This window comes from Cupressus sempervirens, chromosome 3, assembly GCF_028749045.1.
Source record: "Cupressus sempervirens isolate cs-2001-9-10 chromosome 3, ASM2874904v1, whole genome shotgun sequence".
Lineage (NCBI taxonomy): Eukaryota > Viridiplantae > Streptophyta > Pinopsida > Cupressales > Cupressaceae > Cupressus > Cupressus sempervirens.
This window is the reverse complement of record NC_143120.1, coordinates 704,580,315-704,602,272: the sequence shown is the minus strand read 5'-3', so window position 1 is coordinate 704,602,272 and position 21,958 is coordinate 704,580,315. Positions and strand designations below refer to the sequence as shown.

At 35.1% G+C, this 21,958-nt stretch overlaps 1 protein-coding gene across 1 annotated transcript in view; it reads left to right on the top strand.

Annotated features, from left to right (window-relative positions):
- The first annotated feature begins 1,009 nt into the window (after positions 1 to 1,009).
- LOC149568697 (immune-associated nucleotide-binding protein 1-like) overlaps positions 1,010 to 21,958 on the top strand; it is a 238,526-nt gene continuing 217,577 nt past the window's right edge. The window contains exons 1-2 of the mRNA XM_089817604.1: positions 1,010 to 1,041; positions 1,123 to 1,332. Coding sequence (XP_089673730.1) covers positions 1,143 to 1,332 — 190 coding nt within the window. The 5' untranslated portion in view covers positions 1,010 to 1,041; positions 1,123 to 1,142. The remainder of the gene's footprint in view (positions 1,042 to 1,122; positions 1,333 to 21,958) is intronic.

The following is a 21,958-nucleotide window of genomic DNA, read 5'->3' as shown; positions in this document are numbered from 1 at the left end:
AATGTGTGAGAGACTAAGAGTTTTGTAGGCTAATCTAGGAGGGGAGATTTCTATAAATTTTTTAGTGGTTGTGCCTCTATGATGCTTTTTTCTCACCCATCAATCTCAAGACATATCTACCTCTATTTATGCATCGAGCCCTCCATCACTCTACCCTTCTCCATCCTTTTATATTTATATTTACTTTCCCCGTTGTTTGTATGTATCACTTTTTGCTTCACTTTCTCTATTCCACCACCCATCACCCCCCCTCTCTCTATGTGTGTGTATATATAATCACCCACTTACACTCATTCCCCCGCCTCTATCACACACTTGTCTTATTTTAAACATAGTATGAGCTTTCTCTAAAACTGGAATATAATTTATTTCAAGCTATCACTCGTTGCATATCAGGCCTATCAAGTAACCTATATAATACACAAATTAATGTAGAGATACACCAAATAATTCCCTAATTGACCTTACTCACCTTTCCTCTCCTTTTTCTTTTTAAAGTTTTTCCGTATCCATCATGTCAACTTTCACGCTACCAGTTCTAAGTTTAATTTTTTTCTGGAACATTTGCGAGTGTGATCGTTCACTTTGGAATATAGATATTTCATTTATAAATAGTTAAATAGTTGAGAGTATATGTTCTTCTCCATCTTCTTGCAGCCAGGTGTCCAACCATGGGAACCGAAGTAGAGATAAGAATAAGAAACTAACGGAGTTTATTCTCTTTGTTTTCGAATGAAATATACTGATTTGTGGGAGGGCATTTAAAACTTATTTTAAAAATTTGATTCAATTGCCTCACCCATTTTTTTATGCTTATTAACCTTATCTTGATTCCTATATTTTCTCTTGCCTACATCATCCGAGAACAATTATTTCGGTGTTTTCATCACAGAATACATTCTCCATCCGAATATTCAAAGCAAACAATTTACATCCACTCAAATTTGGCCAATTCATTCGTTTCAGGCAACTCTCCCTTATTTCTAACGCACACCAACTTGGCTTTCAAGCGTGGCACGATTTAGGGATTTACCCAATTCGGTATGCTTAAAATAGTTTTCCTTTTTAACTCTGATTTGAATACTTGAGGCAGCTGCTGAGCATTTTGTGTTTGACTGGCAGTCCGCTTCGGCAGACTAAGAATGGCAGCGAAACCGACGACTTTAGTTTTGATGGGGCGAACCGGCAATGGCAAGAGTGCAACTGGCAATTCCATCCTTGGCCGTGTTGCCTTTAAGGAGTCTGCGAGTTTAGTGTCGGTCACAAAAGAGTGTAGGATGGAACACACCACAGGGAAAGATGGCCGAATAATAAATGTAATTGACACTCCTGGTACGGAGTTTATAACCTCTTCCTCCATATATTATTTTTTCAATTTGGAACTTTGAAGTTTTTCCAAATAACATTATCTTATTTCAACTGTTAAAATTATATTAGTGTACTAGAATGGTATTAATATAGATTATGTTCCTTGAAAAATATTAATGCCTCATGTAAAACTTTGAAATTTACAAAGAAAAGAAAAGATAAATTTAAAACTTTTTGTTGTTGATAAATTTTATATTGATTTGTTTTGTTATATTACTAATATATATATATATATATAGTTTTTCTGTTTTATTAATATTAATATGTGTTTGTGTATATCAGTAGTAATTGATAATATATAAAATATATGAATTTTAAAAAGTTGTATAATTAATTTGGTATTTATATGAGTTTATAAATTTTGTTATATAGAAAAACTTCTATGTTATTAAAATTTAGTATTGATTTAAAAACATCCATGCTTTTTTAATATAGAACTAATTTGTATTGATTTTTAATTATTATTTTTCAAATTATTTGAAAAAAAATTAAAATTTAAAAAATTGTTGTAAATATGATTTTTTTCATTTATTATTAATTTAGACTTATTTTAGTTTGTATCTATATAAAATAATCATATAGAGATAAAGATGATGTTGTTGTCACCCTTGCCAATGGTTGGGTTCCCTCTTAGTCATCTACCAACTCTAAGGACTTTTGGGGTTCTAATGATAAAGACCCTCCCTCAGCTAACACTATACTTGCAGCCTAACAATTTTCTTTTTCTTCTTTAATTTTCATTTTTACAAATATTATTTTTATCTACTTGTAAAATTTAACAGTTGTTAGTAAATTTTATATTGATTTGTTTTGTTATATTATTATTTTTTATTAATTAATTAATTAATATATTTAAATGCTACTAGTAAACTATATGTTTGAATATATATATATATATATATATATATATATATATATATATATATATATATATATATATATATATACATATATATGGGTATATATGTACATATATATGTGCACACACACACACACACACACACACACACACACACACACATATATATATATAGACAGTTTTCTTTCTTCTTCTTTAATGTATTTTTTTGTGAATAGTATTTTTATCCGGTTGCAAAATTTAGAATTTTTTTGTTGTTGGTAAATTTTATATTGATTTGTTTTGTTACATTATTATTTTTTATTTATTTATTAAATAATATATTTAAATGCTACTAGTAAACTATATGTTTGAATACACACACACACATGTATATATGTATATGTATGTATATATGTACATATGTATGTATACATATATACATATATAAGTATATATGTATATCTACACTCATATATATATATATATATATATACACACACACACACATATATACATATGTATATATGTGTATATATATATATACAATATGTATATATGTATATATATAGACACACATATACGTGTGTGTGTGTGTGTGTGTGTAGTTTTTTCTATTTTATTAATATTAATATGTGTTTGTGTATATCAGTACTAATTTATAATATATAAAATATATGAATTTTAGAAAGTTGTATAACAAATTTGGTATTTAATGAGTTTATAATTTTTTTAATATAGAAAAACTTATATGTTATTAAAATTTTCTTATAGTATTGATTTAAAAATATCTATATTTTCTTAATATAGAACTAATTTGTACTTATTTATTATTATTATTTTTAGAATTATTTTCAAAAAAAATTAAAAAATTAAAAATTGATGTAAATATGATTTTTTTCACTTATTATTAATTTAGACTTATTTCAATTTGTACCTATATAAAATAATCATATCACCAAAAGAATTCTTGTCAAACAACTGCTTATATATATGATTTTATATTATAAATTATTTAAATTATTTTTTAAAAATCTTAAATTATTCATTTATAAAAATAATAATTGATAATCAATATTTTCCTTTAGATGTAAAATGAAATGCACAAAAATAACCCAAGCATATTAAAAAAGTGATTTGACAGGCAGGGTGATCGTCAAATTTGAGGCTACACATTTCTTTTATTAATAGACCTTTTCTTTTAATTTAAATTTTAAAGATACATATCCACAAAAAAGGTGTAGGGGGATACAAGATCATGCCGCAAGTTCACTTTGTTAGAGTAAATAATTAATTATTTATTCTATTTACTTAAGCTTACTTAGGTAAATGCATTTATTTAATATTTTGTATTTAATGCATGTAGTGGTTAGTTGTTGACAACATGGGAGTCTATTCCCTTCTAGCATGTTCCACCTTTTGTGGCTATGTGTTGAGTTGTCATCCTTATCTTCTACCACCTTCCAACTTGTTCTACAAGCTTCCATGAGCTCTTTATAAGCGAGCTCCCTCATTGTATTTTCACATCACAATAAGACATTTTGCATATTGTAAATACATTTTCTCTTGTCTTTGCATACTTGTGGTCTCTCATGTCCGTTTAGGGTTTTTCCCTTGCTCCATGCTCTTCCTCTTCTTGGCTTCTCTTTGACAGGTTCTCACATGCAGGTGATCTTGGGCATCTTTGGAGTTGGCTTTCATCAACTCCAACATAGTATCAGAGCCTTCTTGCTACTGCTTCGTTGAAGAATTTTGAAGCCGTGATTTAGAGTCACAAACTCTAGTTTGTTTGTGCATTTTTTTTTCAAATTAGGGGATCAGTGATTTTTCAGAGCACATTGAGTCCAAATGGACATCACCATTGGATCCGAAAAGTCATTTACAGTTAGGATTCATATAAAGATTTTCATTTTTGGAGATAGAGCTCTGGGAGGTGAAATTTTTTTAGCCCTACACGCTGCCGTACAGATGTATGAACGATCGACATTTAAAAAAATTTAAAAAAATTAAACAAGGGGGGTCGCAGGCTGTGCCACTGCGGCACCGCCCAACAGCCACCGAAGGGCCACCCAACCGCAACCTGCGCTCCACCAATCGCCAGTTCCTCAGCCCCTCGACCTCCACCACAGCCCGTGAGCCACTCGGCCGCCTTCCCAGCACCTCAGCTAGCGAAACCCTCCTATGCCACCCCACCAATTTCTACACTCAGCGCCATCTGGTTCGAAGTCAGTGCTCTATCAGCAACCCAGTCAGAGTTTTTTGCACTGTCAGCTTGGTAACTCAGTCGGACTGCAACTAATTTGTGTGTGACGTGTGGCACGGGTGCCACGTGGCAATTTGCCACATGGCATCCATGTGGCACTGCCATGTGTCTGCCACGTGGCCTTTTTTTACTGCGATGGCCTTGAAATTGTCAAATTTAATCGCATGACTTGCTGATGTCAGTGCTTGTGTCATCAACCTTGCTTGCACATCTCCTTCAGGGTCATTTTTGACCTACCTTCATTTTTTTGGCCATAACTTGAGCATACGGATGTATTTTTCTGATCTGAAAGAAGTTTCGGAAAGCTGGTTCTGAGATGGAGACTTTGGTATAGGTATTTTTAGGTTTTGACACAATTTTATTACTTTTATTTTCAGTCAAAGTCCAAAGTTCTTTTTTTGACTCCGGCAAGCATATCTTTTGTGTCTCATGCCTATTTTTTGAAAACTTTATATTTTTGGAAAGTTGCTTCTGTCACCATTTCAAAAATGTGGTCCTTTTTCTTAGTTTTTGACCCATTCTCTTTCTATCATAGTTTTGGCATTTTTTCTATATGGTGGATATCTTGAGTGTTTTAGGCTCGAGGATCATTTTTCTGGCATGGTTTCCTTTGTTTTTAGCTTTACTTTGTTTTGTATCAGGTTGTTTTAAGTTTTGTTCATTGTAGCTATCATTTTGAAGCACTTTTATGTATCGCACTCAGATAAAGTGCCACTTTTTCATTCGGGGGGTCATGAACATTGTTTTGAGTTAGTTGTAGATGCACTATTTTAATAAAGCACCATGGGGAGATAGTTGTTTGTTGTTTTAGGCATTCTCCCTTTGTCAAGTGAGTGTCCCTTCCACAACATTAGCCCCATGCAGAGTCAGTTTGACCGTGTCTTTACATGTGTCTGTAGCTCTTTCCCTCTCTCGTCGTACTTTGGACCACCTTCTCTATTGCTTGTCATCTCACCCCATCTACATTAAGGAGGGCTTATGCTATTGTTCTAATACATCCATGGTTCGATGGTTTGATAGTGTGAACTATGTATTTAGTGGTTGATCCTATATACAAGGCAATTGCAGTGGCTGGCTACCTATGCATTTCGGTGAGATGGATCACCTACCATATAGACATGCTCAATTCGTGCCTTCTTCTTCCATGGAAGTTCTTTAGATCAGCAGTTTGATAGATTTGGGACTTCTACATGCTTCAATGATGCTTCTTCATGATCACTCTCTATTCCCATTTTAGGGGACTTTTCCCTAGTTGGAGGCTTCTTCAGTTCTTCACTAGGTTCTTACCTCTTTTTGGTGGAAGGTTTTTCCAACGTGGTTTTCTCTCTTTCCCCATTTTTGAGAGGTTGCATTTTTCTTGCATTGTACTTGGGTACCTAACATGGCCTCGTTGCTAGGACACATTCTACATTCATCTTAGTTTTGTGAGATTAAGGCATTTCCCTAAGTTTCACTTAAGGGGGCGTGTTAGAGTAAATAATTAATTATTTAATATTTATTCTATTTACTTAAGCTTACTTAGGTAAATGCATTTATTTAATATTTTTTATTTAATGTATGTAATAGTTAGTTGTTGACAACACGGGAGTCTGTTCCCTTCTAGCATGTTCCACCTTTTGTGGATATGTGCTAAGTTGTCATCCTTATCTTCTACCACCTTCTAGCTTTTTCTACAAGCTTCCATGAGCTCTTTATAAGCGGGCTCCCTCATTGTATTTTCACATCACAATAAGGCATTGTGCATATTGTAAATACATTTTCTATTGTGTTTGCATACTTGTGGTCTCTCATGTCCATTTAAGATTTTTCCCTTGCTCCATGCTCTTCCTCTTCTTGGCTTCTCTTTGATAGGTTCTTACATGTAGGTGATCTCGGGCGCCTTCGTAGTTGGCTTTCATCAACTCCAACACACTTGACATGCAACCAAATAAAATTACTATTCATAAAAAAATAGAAAAAACATTAAGGAAGAAGAAAGAAAATTGTCAGATCGCTAGCTGAGGTGAAGAAAAAGGTGAGAGGTGCGATGGAGTCTCTGAGAAGCGTTGGCTACCGACTGGGCTAGGGTTTTTCCCCTAGCCTGTTCTTGGTGTTTGATCTTTACTATTTTTTTGTTCTATTTGGATTGTTAGCTACTGGACATAATTTGTGTCGGTGTTTTTGGAGATCTTCTGCAGTGAATTTTGGATTGGGGGTTTTATTGTTTGCATGGCAGGGCCTGGGATTTCTTTTCCATTGGTGAGAATAGATGGTTCTTCTCCAACTATGCATGCAATGTGATCTGAATCGTTTTATTCTTGGGAGAGCTCCAAGCTAAAAAAAGTTAATGGTTTTCTTCCGTGTAGCCATGATCGCCCTGTTCTGGTTATTCCTCCAACGGCTATAATGGAGGACATTGATTATTGGACCAAGCATGCTTTGATATGCAAATTTCTTGGAATCCGGATTTCCCTATCCGCTCTTGAGGCATGGATTCGCCGCTCTTGGCAGGTGGAAGGTGATATGAAGATTATGTTGGCAGGGAATAGTTATTTTTTTGTTGTATTCTCTTGCATGTCTGATCGTGATCGTGTTTTTGAAGGAGGCCCTTATTTCTACAACAATGTGGGGTTATTTGTCAAACCTTGGCATTCAAGTTTTAATTCTGCTGAGGATCTCCTTTCAACAGTGCCAGTTTGGGTTCGCTTGCCTCGTCTTCCCTTGGAATTTTGGCGTGAAGACATCCTTCGACAAATTGCTGCTTTGGTGGGAAAGCCAACTGCGATCGCACATCAAACCCTCGATAAAAAGGTTATTTCTTTTGCTAGAATTTGTGTTGAAATTAATTTGATTAACCCATTACCAGATTCTTTGGAAATTTGTCTGGGGGATTCTTCTTGGGTGCAGCAGTTAGATTATGAATCCCTGCCTTTTCGTTGCCGAATTTGTCATGAGTATGGTCATTTACTGTGGCAGTGCCCCCGTAACTCGAGTTTCAAAGGAGTGGATCAGTCTACAGCTAGAAATGCTGGTGGTTTGGCAGATACTACAAGGAAAGGACAATCTCAAATGGTTAATACTACCAAGGGGATGAATCCACAAGATGCTACAGGTAAGGGTAAGGCTTCAATGCAGGATAAGGATGGATTTACCCCTGTTCGTCCTCGAGCTGAGGGACGTGGTCAAAAGAGGCCTTTGTAAGAAAGATTATCTGATTTAGGTTTTAACCATTTTGAGGTGCTGGATAGTATGGTTCTAGAGGAGGGTATTCCTCCTCCTATCTCTTCTGATCCAGCTTGCCCAGATGAGAGATCTGTTCCTAATGATGCTTGTGGGGCATCTCAAGTTGTAGTATATCAAAATTGTGAGGTTCCTGTAGCTCCTGTGACAGCGACTCTGGTGACTCCTGCAGTGTTGGAAGATGATGATGTTGTTTTGGCTGACTTGGTTAAGGATGTACTACCATCAGGTAAGGGCAAGGGATCTCCTCTCCCCTTGGGGTTACTGCCTCGACCCTTTAAGCGGGCTTCTTCTTCTCCCCCTCTAAGGAGTGGGCGCAAAATAGACCAAGAGAAGATTAAACTCACAGGAGATATATTGATTGAGTCTGGTTCAGTGAAACCTTTGGATTCTCATTTTCCCAAATCTACCCAATGATGATTATTCTCTCATGGAATGTAAGGGGATTGAATAGCATCCCTAGACAAAAGGCTATTCATAACTTGGTGGTTGATCATAGTCCTGATGTTTTTTGTATCCAAGAGACTAAGCTCTCTGTGGAGTCTATGGTCCAACATGCCTCTAGTATTTGGTCTCGTGGCCAATGTCAGTGTGTTGGGGCAACAGGTAGTGCTAGTGGTTTAGCTATATTTTGGGATCCTCAAAAAATTTCTCCTCTTGCCTGGATGTCTTCTCGCTCAGCTCTCTCTATGGTAGCTTCTACTCTAGACTCAGGAGAGGTAATCATGGTTACTAATGTGTATGCACCTATTGATCTTGTGGGAAAGGAGGAACTTTGGGAACATATTCAATATGTTAGAAATTGTCATCCTTATCATCCTTGGGTGTTAGCAGGGGACTTCAATTCAGTTTTAAGTCTGGAAGAGAAGCATGGTGGTTTGGCTAGATTGGGGCCTTCTTCTGGTCTTCTTCGGCAACACATATCTCTTTTGCATCTCTCTGATGTTAAGCCTTCTAATGGCCTCTATACCTGAAATAATCGCAGGACTGGTGCTGCTGCTATCTCAGAACGCCTGGATAGATTTCTTGTTTCTTGCTTCTGGCTTAGTGGCACCCTTACTATCTCTTCAGAAATCCTTGATTGGAGGGGTTCAGATCACTGGCCAATCAAATTTTCCACTATAGGGGCTTATGTTCTGAAGCATCCTCCTTTTAAGTTCCAGTTGATGTGGCTTCGTGACTCCTCTCTTCATGATTTTGTTTTTTGTTGGTGGAAAGATGGTGACCCTGCATATGGTACTACAATGTTCTCATTTTCTAAAAGGCTTCAATATGTTAAAAGGTAGCTCAAGATATGGAATAGGGAATGCTTTGGGAATCTTCACTTTTTGAAGAGGCTTGCTCAAGAAAATCTTGATGTCATCACAAGGGAGATTAGAGATTGAGGTTTCTCGGAGGATCTTGGCCAGGCTGAATCCCTTGCTTCTAGAGCTCTAGAAGAATGGGAACTTCGAGAGGAAATTTTTTGGAAGCAAAAGGCTCGAGTTGATTGGCTCTAGGAAGGTGATTGAAACACTGCCTTTTTCCATAAAACAGTGCAATCTCGCCGAAATCATAGCACTATCTCTTCTTTGGTTAATTCTCAAGGTATCTAACTGAATTCCTTGCTAGCTTTGTTCTAGGAGGCTATTTCGTACTTCTCTACCCTCTTATCTAAGGACTCTAATGAAGAAAATATTATTTTGTCCTGTATTCCTTCCCTTATCACTCAGGAAATGAACGATTATCTCATGCGTCCCATCTCTTTGGAAAAGCTGGAGGTGGTGGTCTTTGGCATGCCTAAGGGGAAGGCTCCTGGTCCTGATGGTTTTCTAGTTGAATTCTTTCAGGAATTTTGGGACATCATTAATCATGATTTGTTGGAAGTGGTTAAAGAATCCTATGCTAGCAAGCAGATGCTTTGAGCTTTGAACTCTACATTCTTGACTCTTATTCCTAAGATAGAGGGTGCTAATCAATTGGAGTTTTTTAGACCAATTGCCTTATGTAATGTGGTCTACAAAGTTATTACTAAGCTGATTGCTGAGAGACTGAAAAGGTGGCTTCCCATTATTATCTCAGAAGAAGAAGGTGGTTTTGTTGCTGGAAGACAAATTTTGGATGGGGTGGTTATTGCTACTGAGGCTATTCACTCTATGGCTACTTCAAGGGAGAGAGCCATGTTTTTTAAGCTGGATATGGCTAAGGCCTATGATAGAGTTAAATGGAGCTTCCTAAGGAGTATTCTTCTTTCTTTTGGATTTAGCTCTGACTGGGTGAGTTGGATTATGAGTTGCGTTACTTCTGCCTCTTTTTCTATTCTTATTAATGGTCAACCTTCACAACTATTTGGTGATTCTAGAGGCCTCCCCCAGGGTGACCCTCTCTCCCCATATCTATTCATCATCATGGCTGAAGGCTTGGGCAGATTCATTAAGCATCAGGTGTCCCAGAATTCTATTCAAGGCTGGCAGTGGGGTAATGGCTTACCTTCTCTTTCCCATCTTCAATTTGTTGATGATTCTGCTCTTGCTGGTCTTGCTAGGATCAAGGAAGCTGAAGCCTTTCAACATGCTTTGGACGTTTATTTGGCAGCTTCAGGCCAGAAAGTTAATGAGCACAAATCTTTCATTTACTTTTTTAACACTCCTGATTCTATTCAGCACAGGATTGTTGGTATCCTACGGTTTCAGATAGGTTCACTTCCTCTGACTTATACTGGCATTCCTATTGCTGTTTCTAGGCAGTCACGTCTCTTCTGGCAAAATTTGATTACCAAGCTTCAAGATAAGGTAAATCATTGGACTCATAGATGGCTTTGTACTGCTGCCCGGGTTACTCTTCTTCAAGCTGTTATCCAAGCTCTTCCTACTTATAGAAGCATGGTTCATGCTGCACCTATTTACTTTCTCAAGGAGTTTGATGCTCTTTCTCGACAATTCCTTTGGAGTGGTAATTTGCGTAGTACTAAATGGAGCTTGGTTAATTGGGCAACTATTTGTAGGCCTAAAAAGGAGGGTGGTATTGGTCTTCGTTCTGCTCTATTGAGTAGACAAGCTTTGGCTGCTAAACTTTATTGGTGATGGTGCTTTGGACAGCATCAACTTTGGGCTCGTATTATCACTCATAAATATTTTCATGGTGCTGATCCTTGCTCTGTTTCTGCACTTCCTCTTGAAGGTCGTGGCTCAATGATTTGGCATACTTTGAAGACAGGTGCGATGTTGGTGAAGAGGGGTCTGTTCTGGATATGTAAAGGAGGTTCTCAGGCTTTGTTTTGGTCTGATGCTTGGGATGGATTCCCTTCCATTTTATCCATATACCGTCATCTTCAGCCTCTTTGTGATTCTTTTCTTGCCATTGGATGGGATAAAGTCGCTCATTACAAGACTCCTTATCAATTGGGACCTGTTGTTGGTTATAGATGGAAGCATTCCTCTGATTGGCTTCCTGGAGGTATAGACATGGATCGTCAGGAGCTTTCTCAAATTCTGGCCTCTAGAGAGTGTTCCTCTTTGCTTGGTCTAGATGTATTGGCTTGGGGCGGTACCTTGTCTAGTAAATATCATGTCTCTGCTGGGTATCAGGAGATAACTAGACAATTATTTGGGGATGCTGAGGTCCCTTGGTGGAAGCAAGTCTGGAATAAAGTTTCTTGGTCCAAGTGCAATTTTTTCATGTGGCTAGTGGCTCACAACCATTGTCTTACCTGGGATAATCTTTGTAAACGTGGATTTCAGGGCCCCTCTTATTGTGTTTTGTGTGGTAATGGAGAGGAGTTTGTCTCCCATCTTTTCTTCCATTTCTCCTATTCTACTCAGATATGGCACCTTTGGTGGTGCACTTGGGATTGCTCTTGTCGGCATGCTTCCTCTTTGCCTGAGTTCTGGGCTCGCTTGGGTAGTGCTCCCTCCAAGTCTTCTTCTCTCCATGCTGCTTGGATTGCTAGCCCATCTTTCATGCTTTGGCATATCTGGTTGGAGAGGAATCGTCACATATTCCAAGATGTCTGGCTTGGTGTTTTGCATCTTTGGTGGAAAATATCACATTCTCTCTAGGAAAATATTCTTGTGAAGTGTGAGCTTGATGGGGGTATGGATCCGATTGATCTTGCTATCTGTAATCGCCTCAATTTTCATCTGCAGGATGGGGTTGCGGCTCATAGGTTTCCTTCTATGTCCAGGCAGCTTCACCATTAGAAGAAGGGTTGGGTTAACCGAGATGGGCACTGGACTCCTCCTCCCTGTGGAGTTCTGAAAATTAACACTGATGTTTCTTCTCATGGGAATCCTGGTCCGGCTGGTATTGGCAGAGTGGCTCATTGTAGTTATGGGAATGTTAAATTTTTCTTCTCAATTCATAAGGGTGATTATACTAACAATCTCATGGAAGCTCTGGCTATTTTATATGCTGTGGAACAGTGTTGCTTGTGGGGTTGGAGTAAGCTTATTTGTGAGTCTGATTCCCAGGTGGTGGTGAACATGCTTTCTTCGCAAAAGCTTGAGGATGTTAGTTGGCAGCTGGCCACTGTTGTTAAGCAGATTCTTTTCTTCTCTTCCTCTTTTCAGTTCATTAGGTTCAAGTATATTCTGCGAGAATGGAATAGACCTGCTGATTTTTTAGCCAAATGGGCTTCTAGTCATGATCCGGGTTGGAATGTTAGGGATAGGGGGCAACTGTCCTTTGAGATGGTGCAAGAATTTGATGATCTTGTTGCTCAGGATCAAGCTCCTTGTTGAGCTCTCCTTGTTGTATTCCTTTATGTCTTAATAAATTTTTACCCCTCTTTTTGCAAAAAAGAAAGAAAGAAAATTGTCAGGCTACAAGTATAGTGTCAGCTAAGGGAGGGTGTTTATCGTCAAAACCCCAAAAGTGCTTAAGGTTGGTAGATGGCTCAGGTGGAGCCCAACCATTGACAAGGGTGACAACAACATCATCTTTATCTTTTTCTCCCTTTAGCCTAGGCAAAGAGATGGCTAAGTCCAACCAAGGGAGTGCCCATTTAGGTTCTCTATGCACAAAGGGCTAGCCTGCATCTGAAGTAGGAAAAGGAGAAAAGAGCGACCAACATGAGCTTGTCCTCAATGCAAGGTTGGCCAAGCAAAATTGACCACCAAAACTATCACTAGAAGAGTGGAAAGAGGGTTGTGTCCTAGGATTATATGAGTAGTGCGTTGAACTACTCTAGCCTTTTTAATGACCACAAGGAGTATGATCATCGAAAAGAGTATCCAGTGACACATAAGGGACTATACAAGGGACACTACCCCAATGAGCTAAAATCTCCTATAGGTTTGAGACCTCCAATTCCACCTTACATGTTTGCACTTGAATCTACATTATGACATTATTACCAATACATGCCTTAACATACATAGCGACATGTATATCAGGAAGAAGTGAGAGAATAACACAACATTGTTGTCGTTTTGTATAGTAAACAAAATATCCAATAAGAAACTATTACATATTTGGGAATACTTAAAAGGAAGCCTAGTTGCATCTCCTATCACAACCATATGCCAGGAAAAAGCCTCTTGATGGTAAGGCATAAACAAAAAATGAATCTAATACCAGTAATTTTGAGCTCACCTACAAAACCAAAAAATATGTAGGAATTTTTTTGATTGGCCACAAAAAAGACATCTAGGGTCTGGGACATCCATATGTCAAAGTAGAGGTCCCAATAATGTTCCATGGAAGAGGAGACATCGTGAAAAGTGAGTTATCTTTAGGTCTATGATATCTTGCCAAACAATGGCAAATTTGGGACTCCAAGTCATGTGAGAGGATTGCAAATGCTAATGCTAGTTGAGAGCGTCAACCATTGGAAGGTGGGGAATATCCCAATGATAGAATAACTTGGGTTTATAACTAGTAAAAGGAGTGGAAGTTACCACTTCCACTCCTTCCACCATGGGTGAGATGACTAAATATCAAGCTTGTAAAACATATGGGTGACACCGCAAAAACTAGTAAATCTATTAGAGTAAAAGGTTAATTTAATTTCATATATTAAATAACCTTTACTCCCTTCTTAAGATTTTACTTTATGCACCTTGCATTTCCATTTAATAATTAATTAGTAATTATTAAATGTCATTTACTATTTAGGGTTTCAATCTCTAAATTTATTCATTCTATTTTGCATAGTAAAATATAATTTTCTTGTTTGTTTATAAAACCTCTCTCTCTCTCTCTCTCACACACACACACACACACACACACATTTTCTTTCTTCCTTGTTTAGGGCACTTTAGATTGAGGCAGAGCTTACCTCTCTTGTACTAAATTCTATTCCTTTCATTAAGGACTTCTTGATGAAGTTTAAATAATAGAGGTCTTTATTACAAGGTTTCGGGAAAACTAAGACTAATAGTGAGTGCATCTACTTGATTCTTCCTAACCTTTGTGGAAAATTTCAGATTTTTGCTTCTATCTTCTATTCCATCAAAGATTCTTTGGGTAATTGATTTTTAATGCAATTCTTTGAGGTTTTCTGTGATCATTTGACTCTAGAGAAAGCTAAGATTTGTTAGTTGGATTCTCTGATAAGATCATAAACTTTTCTTTGGTAATTCAACCATCTTCTAAGATGAAGGAGAAGACATAAAAATCACATTCTACCAAGTCTCAGATTGATCCTATCCCTCATAGTTCATCAAAGCCACCTCCTCCTAAGGGGGTTAAACCAAAGCTAGAAAGATCGAAGTGGACTTATTATAATAAGCCTAATCATGATGAGGCACACTGCTATGAGAAGAAGTTAGATGGCTATTCTAGACATGTTTCACATTTGACAGTTCTCCTTTAAAAGAGAAATATTTATATTCCTTCACTATTCATAGATCTTCTTCACCATCATTATTTCAGTTAGATGGTAAAGATATAGGAAAGGGTATGTGCAATATGTGCAACTATTACTCCTCCATCTTCTAGATGGTTACTAGATTTAGGTGCTCCACACCATATGAAATCTTCTTAGGATTTATTCTCATCATTTGATGCTTCTCCTACTCCACACATTTTTATGGGGAACGACATTGTTATGACTATATGTGGGAAATATTATATTGACAATGATTATAGTAAATTTCATGATGTACTTTGTGTTCCATCTTTGTCCTCTAACCTTCTCTCTATCTATCAGATTACAAAAAGTTGGATAGGGAAGACATTTGAGTTTACATAAGATTTAGTGTACATTGCAGATAGTAAGATAGGTAGTATGATTACTATGGGGACTATTGATCATGCTTCCCCCTTACATTCCTTCTCACATTTTGGTCCACCATATCAACTATCAAAGACTCACTGACCTTCTTCATGAGAGACTATTGAGGTGAAGTTAGTTTGCTTGAACTTATGTGTTGTTCCTAAGATCACTGATGTGACTTCTATACCTACACCTCCTATTCAAACTCTATTTCTTGCATAAGATTACTCTTCAATATTGCCCACTATTATAGCTACAATCAATGATCTACCTACTGTAGTTGTTGAGGATATATTAGAGGGCACACATCTCCTCTTAGATGATAGATTCAACACACCTATTATCCCACCTCCATTATAGATTCCATTTAAAGATTCTCATGCTTTCTCCTTAGAGCATCAACTAGGACTTCCAAATGTACCTTATATACATGTGTATTATCATCCTTGTCCACTAACTTTGTTTCCTTCCGATTGGAGCCACATTGATATGTTCATCGAAACAAGATTTCTTCCATGTTTGTGGGACTATGGAGTCTAAAGGTTCTAGGGATCTTTCATTGTACTAATGGTCTTGAGAGGGTCTCTTCAGATATTTCATTTACGCATCATTTTCTATCTCTTTTTGGAGTAGGTTTTTTCCCTCAGGTTTTCTATATTTTTCTATTTCATGGAGATTTGATTGTGATTGGGTACCTCATTAGGCCTTGTTGCCAGGACCCAAGTCTACTTTCAACATTTTAGTTTCCATGCATTATTTTTTTCTACACTGTTGCTCATCTTAAGGGGGGATCTTGGAGTAAGAGATTAATTTGGTTTTAATTATGATCATGATTTCTTAAATAACCTTTACTCCCTTCTTAAGGTTTCACTTTATGCACCTTGCATTTCTATTTAACAAGTAATTAGTAATTATTAAATGTTATTTACCATTTAGGGTTTCGTTTTGAGGGTTTTGACCTCCTCTCCTTCATAAGGATTGATAAATTCTAAATAATGAATACTATTTTTCACAAGAAAATACAATTTTCTTGTTTATTGAGAAAACACTTCTCTCTTTTCTTTTCTTTCTTCCTTATAATAGGTTATTTGCATGCAAGATATCCAAGTTCTATGGATTTGTTCATCATCAAATCCTATAATATCAACTGTTTACCTATCTTGCTATAAAAATTTGAACTTAACCTACATGTCCACCCATGAGGGAAACACCCTAGAAACTCAGGAAAAATATCTTTAGGGGTCTTGATTCCCCTTCTAAATAAGTGCAATGTGCTAGGTCCATAAATTTTACCTAGAGGAACACATTGAATAGAAAATAGAGAAGACCATTATAAGTTTTGATGATTCACTAAGAGACCATCTCTTAACTCATTTCTTGCCCATCAAAGCCAAGGTTTGATGTCTTCTATGGATTTCAAAAACCTTTTGCAACAAGGGTGCCCTAAATTTTTACAAGTTCAGTTGTCACAATAAGAGTTGCAAAGCCAATCCCCTTCTAGGCGAGCTAAATAACTAGAAAGCATGAAGAAATGCAATACCCAAACAAAATTTTCTAGGCCTCATCGCTAGTGAAAGCTTGAATGGCCCATTTGATGCAAAGGGAAATTCCCTTGTTGTGAGTAGGGCATAGTATAAGACTAGTAGAAATCCTTTAAGAGTTGTTCAATCTTGAGATATGCAGCTTTAGAAGGGTACCAACATGAGTACTAGACATGCATGGAAGCCAAGACTTTAGTGCAAATCTGAAATTTTCTTGCAAGGTTGAGAGGTTTGGTAACCCAATATTCCATCTTCTTCTCAACCCTAGCTAGGACAACTTTCCAAAGATCCACTAAGAAAGCTTGGAAGGCAAAGGGAATGCTTGATAAATGAACATTTTTACCATGTTGTACCCATTTCCACTCTTAGTGCTACAACCATTTAGGGCTTGACAAAAATGATTTTCTATAGTAGAGGGTCTTGTGCCATTGAACAAAAGACCCAAAAGAAAGGTAGAAAGCATCAAAGTATTGTAGGAAATCAGCAATATTTCCCTCATCTTCTTGAATGGTGGGAAAGGAGTTATTGGAACAATGTCCGTTGACAAGCTACACAATTGAATTAAGGAGAGCTATGTCCCACATAAGGCCTTGAGAGATCACTTCAACAAGTAGATAACCAAATTCTTCAGTAGCCAAAACATAAAGGGAAAGCACTAAAGGACAACCTTGCTGAATAGATCTATAGAGCCCAAAGGTTGCATATTGTCAACCATTTCTAGTAATACAAGCTGAGGCATCTCAAAAAAACATCTGAACTAATTGTAGAAAAGTAGGGCCAACCCCCAAGGCTTGAAACATGGCCAAAATAAAAGGCCATTCAATACAGTCATATGCTTTAGCAAAGTAAATCTTAAGAAAGAATACCTATTGTTTGGATTGATGAGACCACTCCACACCTTCCCACACAACAATAATATTATCTAGAATACATCTAGATTTAATGAAATTAGTTTTTTCAGGATGAACAATCTAAGGGAGAAAATGTTGGAGTTTAAGGGAGAGAAACTTGTTAGTTATCTTGCTCAAAATATTCAATAAAGTGATGGTCCTCTAATTACATATGCCTTCAAGATCATTAGCTTTAGGTATGAGTTTGATATTACCATTATTAATTTTGTTGCGTAAGGAATGAGAAGAACAATCAAATGCAAATCAAAGCCAATGTCTTCCCAAAGGGCTTTGTAAAATTCACAAGGGAAGCCATTAAAGCTAGGGGCTTTCTCATTAACCATGAAGAAGAAAACTTCCTTGATATTAAAAAGTGTAAGCTTCTACTCACGAAATGCATATTTCTTTAGAACAAGCCTATTGGTAGTGATAGCGTTGAAGGACTGTAGGGCATTGTCATGCACAACAATGGCTCCCTATGTAGTGAAAACCTTCTCATAATCACACCCAAAACTGTGGAGGATGCTAGGAACATTAGAAAGGATGTACTATTCCTCCCTAATATGGTTGACACCCACTATAGAATGGTGGGTTTGTACAACATTGAAAAATTACTTAGAAGCTTGATCACCAACCTCAAGCTAGTGGATATGGGCTTTCATCTAAGCTCCCCTAGTAGCATAATTCTCTGTAACTTGTTTCTAGCATGGAAGGTTGACAAGATAAACTTGCAATTTGGTGTCAAATAGATTCATGGAAACAGCCTCTGAGGTCATACAAAGATCTTTAGTGGTGGTTTCATAAGATCTATGACCAACTATCTCCTAAGTCCTATAGATGCAATGAAATTGTGTAGTACAAAGGATGGCATAAATTCCACCATTAAATCCACCTAGTAGAGGTGTGGGGCTTAGGCTTAAGGTTCCAGACATAAAGAATGTGGGAAACAGTGGTTATGTAGGATAGAAAGGAAGTATCAAGAAAGAACTAGGTTTTACAAGGATGAGGTTGTGCTACATGCCAACTGATGAAAAAGAGGATTGGGTAATGATCTGACAAGGTCACATGTGGAAAATGGGTGACAAGGAAAGCATGCTTGTATAAAAAGGAAAAAAAGGACTAAACCAAAAGCATGAACTTGTGTTATTGCTTTAGGATTCTGTCAGACCCAACTCAAAAATTGGACCAAGTATACCAAAACACACCAGATCAGTGGTTATTAGGAATGGGATAAAAAAGTACCAACTTGTTCTGCATGTAAATATAGGCTTCTATTTCACCAACTATCAATTAAAAAACAAAAATCCCTTCCTATTTAGAATACAACTCAACCATATTGATGTCCCCACAAATGACCCAAGTAGTAGGTAGCAAATGATCCTCCAACTAGTGCCACATGTGTGAGTTCTCAACAAGATCATTAGGGCCATAGATGTTGACAATACCAAAAGAATGACTCTGAAAAAAAAGAATCCAAATAACCCTCTACATTGGGTCAGAATCATGCAAAATAACTGAAGAAAGTAAGACTAAACCAAATTTTCTAGCCTCGTGTTGAGAAAAAAAAAAGGCACTATCCAACCAAATAACATGGTAGAATGAGTTGAGAAGAAACCCAACAACTTTAACATCTTGAAGACATAAAACATCAAGATTACTAAGTTGACACTTGGTATCATGAACATAATACTTTTTAGGAAGGTCTATTGGTGCCTACACATTCCATGAGAGACATTCATGATAACATATCTTGCATATCTTCATTGTCCCCAAGAGAGGACAATTTGCTATGTAGAGATGTAGAGGCATCAAAGGAAGGGTCCCTAAGAGAGATTACCCACTCTATCTTCTCCCCATTATTAGAAACCTTGTCATGATCTTCTAGGCTATGAGAATGATGAAGGAATTGAGACAAAAATATATAATGATAATTTGAAATTAAATTGTTTTTTTTTTTTTAATAATGAATTTCAATTTTTATTTTACCAAGAGATTTTATTTTATTTTAAAAAGTTAAATAATAGAAAAGTGACTAAAAAATTGTTGCCTTAAAATGAAATATAATGGACCACCATGACAAAAGAATTGAAATTATCATTAAGATATATTTAGGTAGTATAAAGTAGGATACAGATTGTTTCATTTAGATTTAAATAATAAATAATTATTAGTTTTGTCCCTATATAAAACATAGCCACCATGTGTATTATTTCAAAGACTTTATATTTTATTCTATTATAAATATTATTAATTTTATGTCAATATTATTAATATTATTTAATTTAATATTTTTCTTTATTTAAATGAATGATTAAGCATATTACAAACAATAAAGTTTTTGTTATCTTTTTTTAAAAATATTTGAGTTTTTATGTTTACATGGGATTTTATATTTTATTGTATTATTAATATTTATTATTTGTATTAAATTATTTAAAAGATTATTTCTTAAAGTTTTAATTGATAAAGTTTACCAATCGTTTTTAAATATCTATGTAATATTATAAAATAGTAGAGAGGGCAATATTCATGAAAACTATGCAATTGTTAATGTTGAAAAAATAATTTTAGTGATTTTAAGTAATTAATATTGTATTTTAAATGTCGATAGGCATTCTACAATGACAGAATGGGGGAGTGAGATTGTGTAACTATGTTAATGTTAACTTTTATTCTTCTAGGTTGAATTTGACAACCATCTACATGTCAAGAGTTTAAATTTTATTATAAATAAAATATACTTTTAAAAATAATTTAATAATTACCACATAAAATATCTATATAAATTATTATAATTGAAAATATAAAACATCCATTTTTAAAGAAATAAAAATAAAAATCTTAAGTTAGCAAAAATATAAATAAATGGAGATAAAAGAAATATAAATAACTTTAGATGTAGTAGATTAAATTATAATTATTTTGTAGTGGATATCTATCGACATTTATTTAGATGGATTTATTTAAGATATCTATATTAGTAATTAAATAATATTATTAAAGTAGTATATAATTTCTTTTTATTGAATAAACTGCAAATAAAGTTAAGTTATTTATTTTGTATCATTAAAAACCCTAATAAATATAGTAGATATTGGAACTAAATTGGTCCCTCCTCTACCACAACCCATGCAAATTGTCTCCTTTCCCTAATTTGTCATCCCTTTTCCCTCAAAAAATTTATTAAATTTTATCCTAAGAAACATGTTGATTTTATTTTATGAATATTTTTTATTTATCATGTCTAAAAAATACTGCCATAGGATATATTTAACTAATATAAAGTAGGATATAATTTTTTTATTAAATATAATAGTTATTTGATTTGTATGTCTACTTTAAATATACATAAACTATACTTATTATTTTAAGCATATTATAATTTATTCTATTATTAATTTAATATTATCTATTACTTCTATTAATTAATTTAAACAAATATTTTAGAATACTTATTTGATAATATTTTCTTTATATACTTGAAGTGATCTCATATTCCATATTTTCTTCATTAAATAGTTATTTAATACTATAAATTAATGGAAAGGGCTCGGTTCATTTTTTAAAAATTGTAAATGTTAACGAATAAGGCTATGTGCTTTAATTAAAAGAAAAAACAATTCAATCTTACTTACTATCAAAATTTAGTGACACTAAGTAATTTATAGTGTATTTTGATTAACTAAATTTTTCTATTTCTATATTTATTAAATTATAGTTGTTACATAAGATAATGTGCTTTGTTATTTATTCTTGTATTATTAAAAAGTAAATTAAATATAATAGATATTCTAACTAAATTGGATACTCCTAAAACAAAAACTTGTGAAAATTTTTGCCTTTTTTTTTCATTTTTTATTCACTTTTCTCTCAAAGGATTATTAACCCTTTTTTACAAGAAAACAGTTAGGATAATGTATCTTTTAAAGTTCTTGGCACAAATTAAGCCTCTATTAAGATATAAAGTCTCTAGATGGACAAAACCATTCTTGGCTTCTTGCTTCCACACCATCTTGGCTCCCAAACCTTAGAGAATAGGGTAAACCAAGGAAATCACGACCATTATCCATGTGTCAATACAAAAAACCTTCCTATAAAATTTCACTTCATAGTTTCATTCAAACTTACCCTTCACAACGGAACATAAAAGTGTTCCAATACTTATGTTTTTACATAATCAATCTTTTCAAACAATGTACTCATTCCCTAGTAATGCCTAAGTAATATTAGGAAATAAATGATTGACTAGTAAAAAGGCAGACTTTCCTCTATCAAAATCTCTTTATATTAAATATTTTATTTTATGGCATGAAAGGAAAAAATCACTTTTATATATCACCTACTCACTCACCAATCTTATTTCACCACTACTAAATTTTTCACCATCGTATACATTGCAAAAGTTGTCTTTCATCATCCTCCAAGATGTTTTCCAACTTGAAAACATCACATCACTTTATATCAAACTAGTTTTTATCACGTCATTCATATCTATTGTTATGTCATTGCAATACTAATTTCAAAATTGGATAAGGATCCCATTAGTGCATTTCTCTCTTGAGAAATAAGGTTAATTTATTTTTACTTTTCTAAGAATTACAAGATTTTCTTGATATTTGACTATCATTTCTCTTCACCATGTAA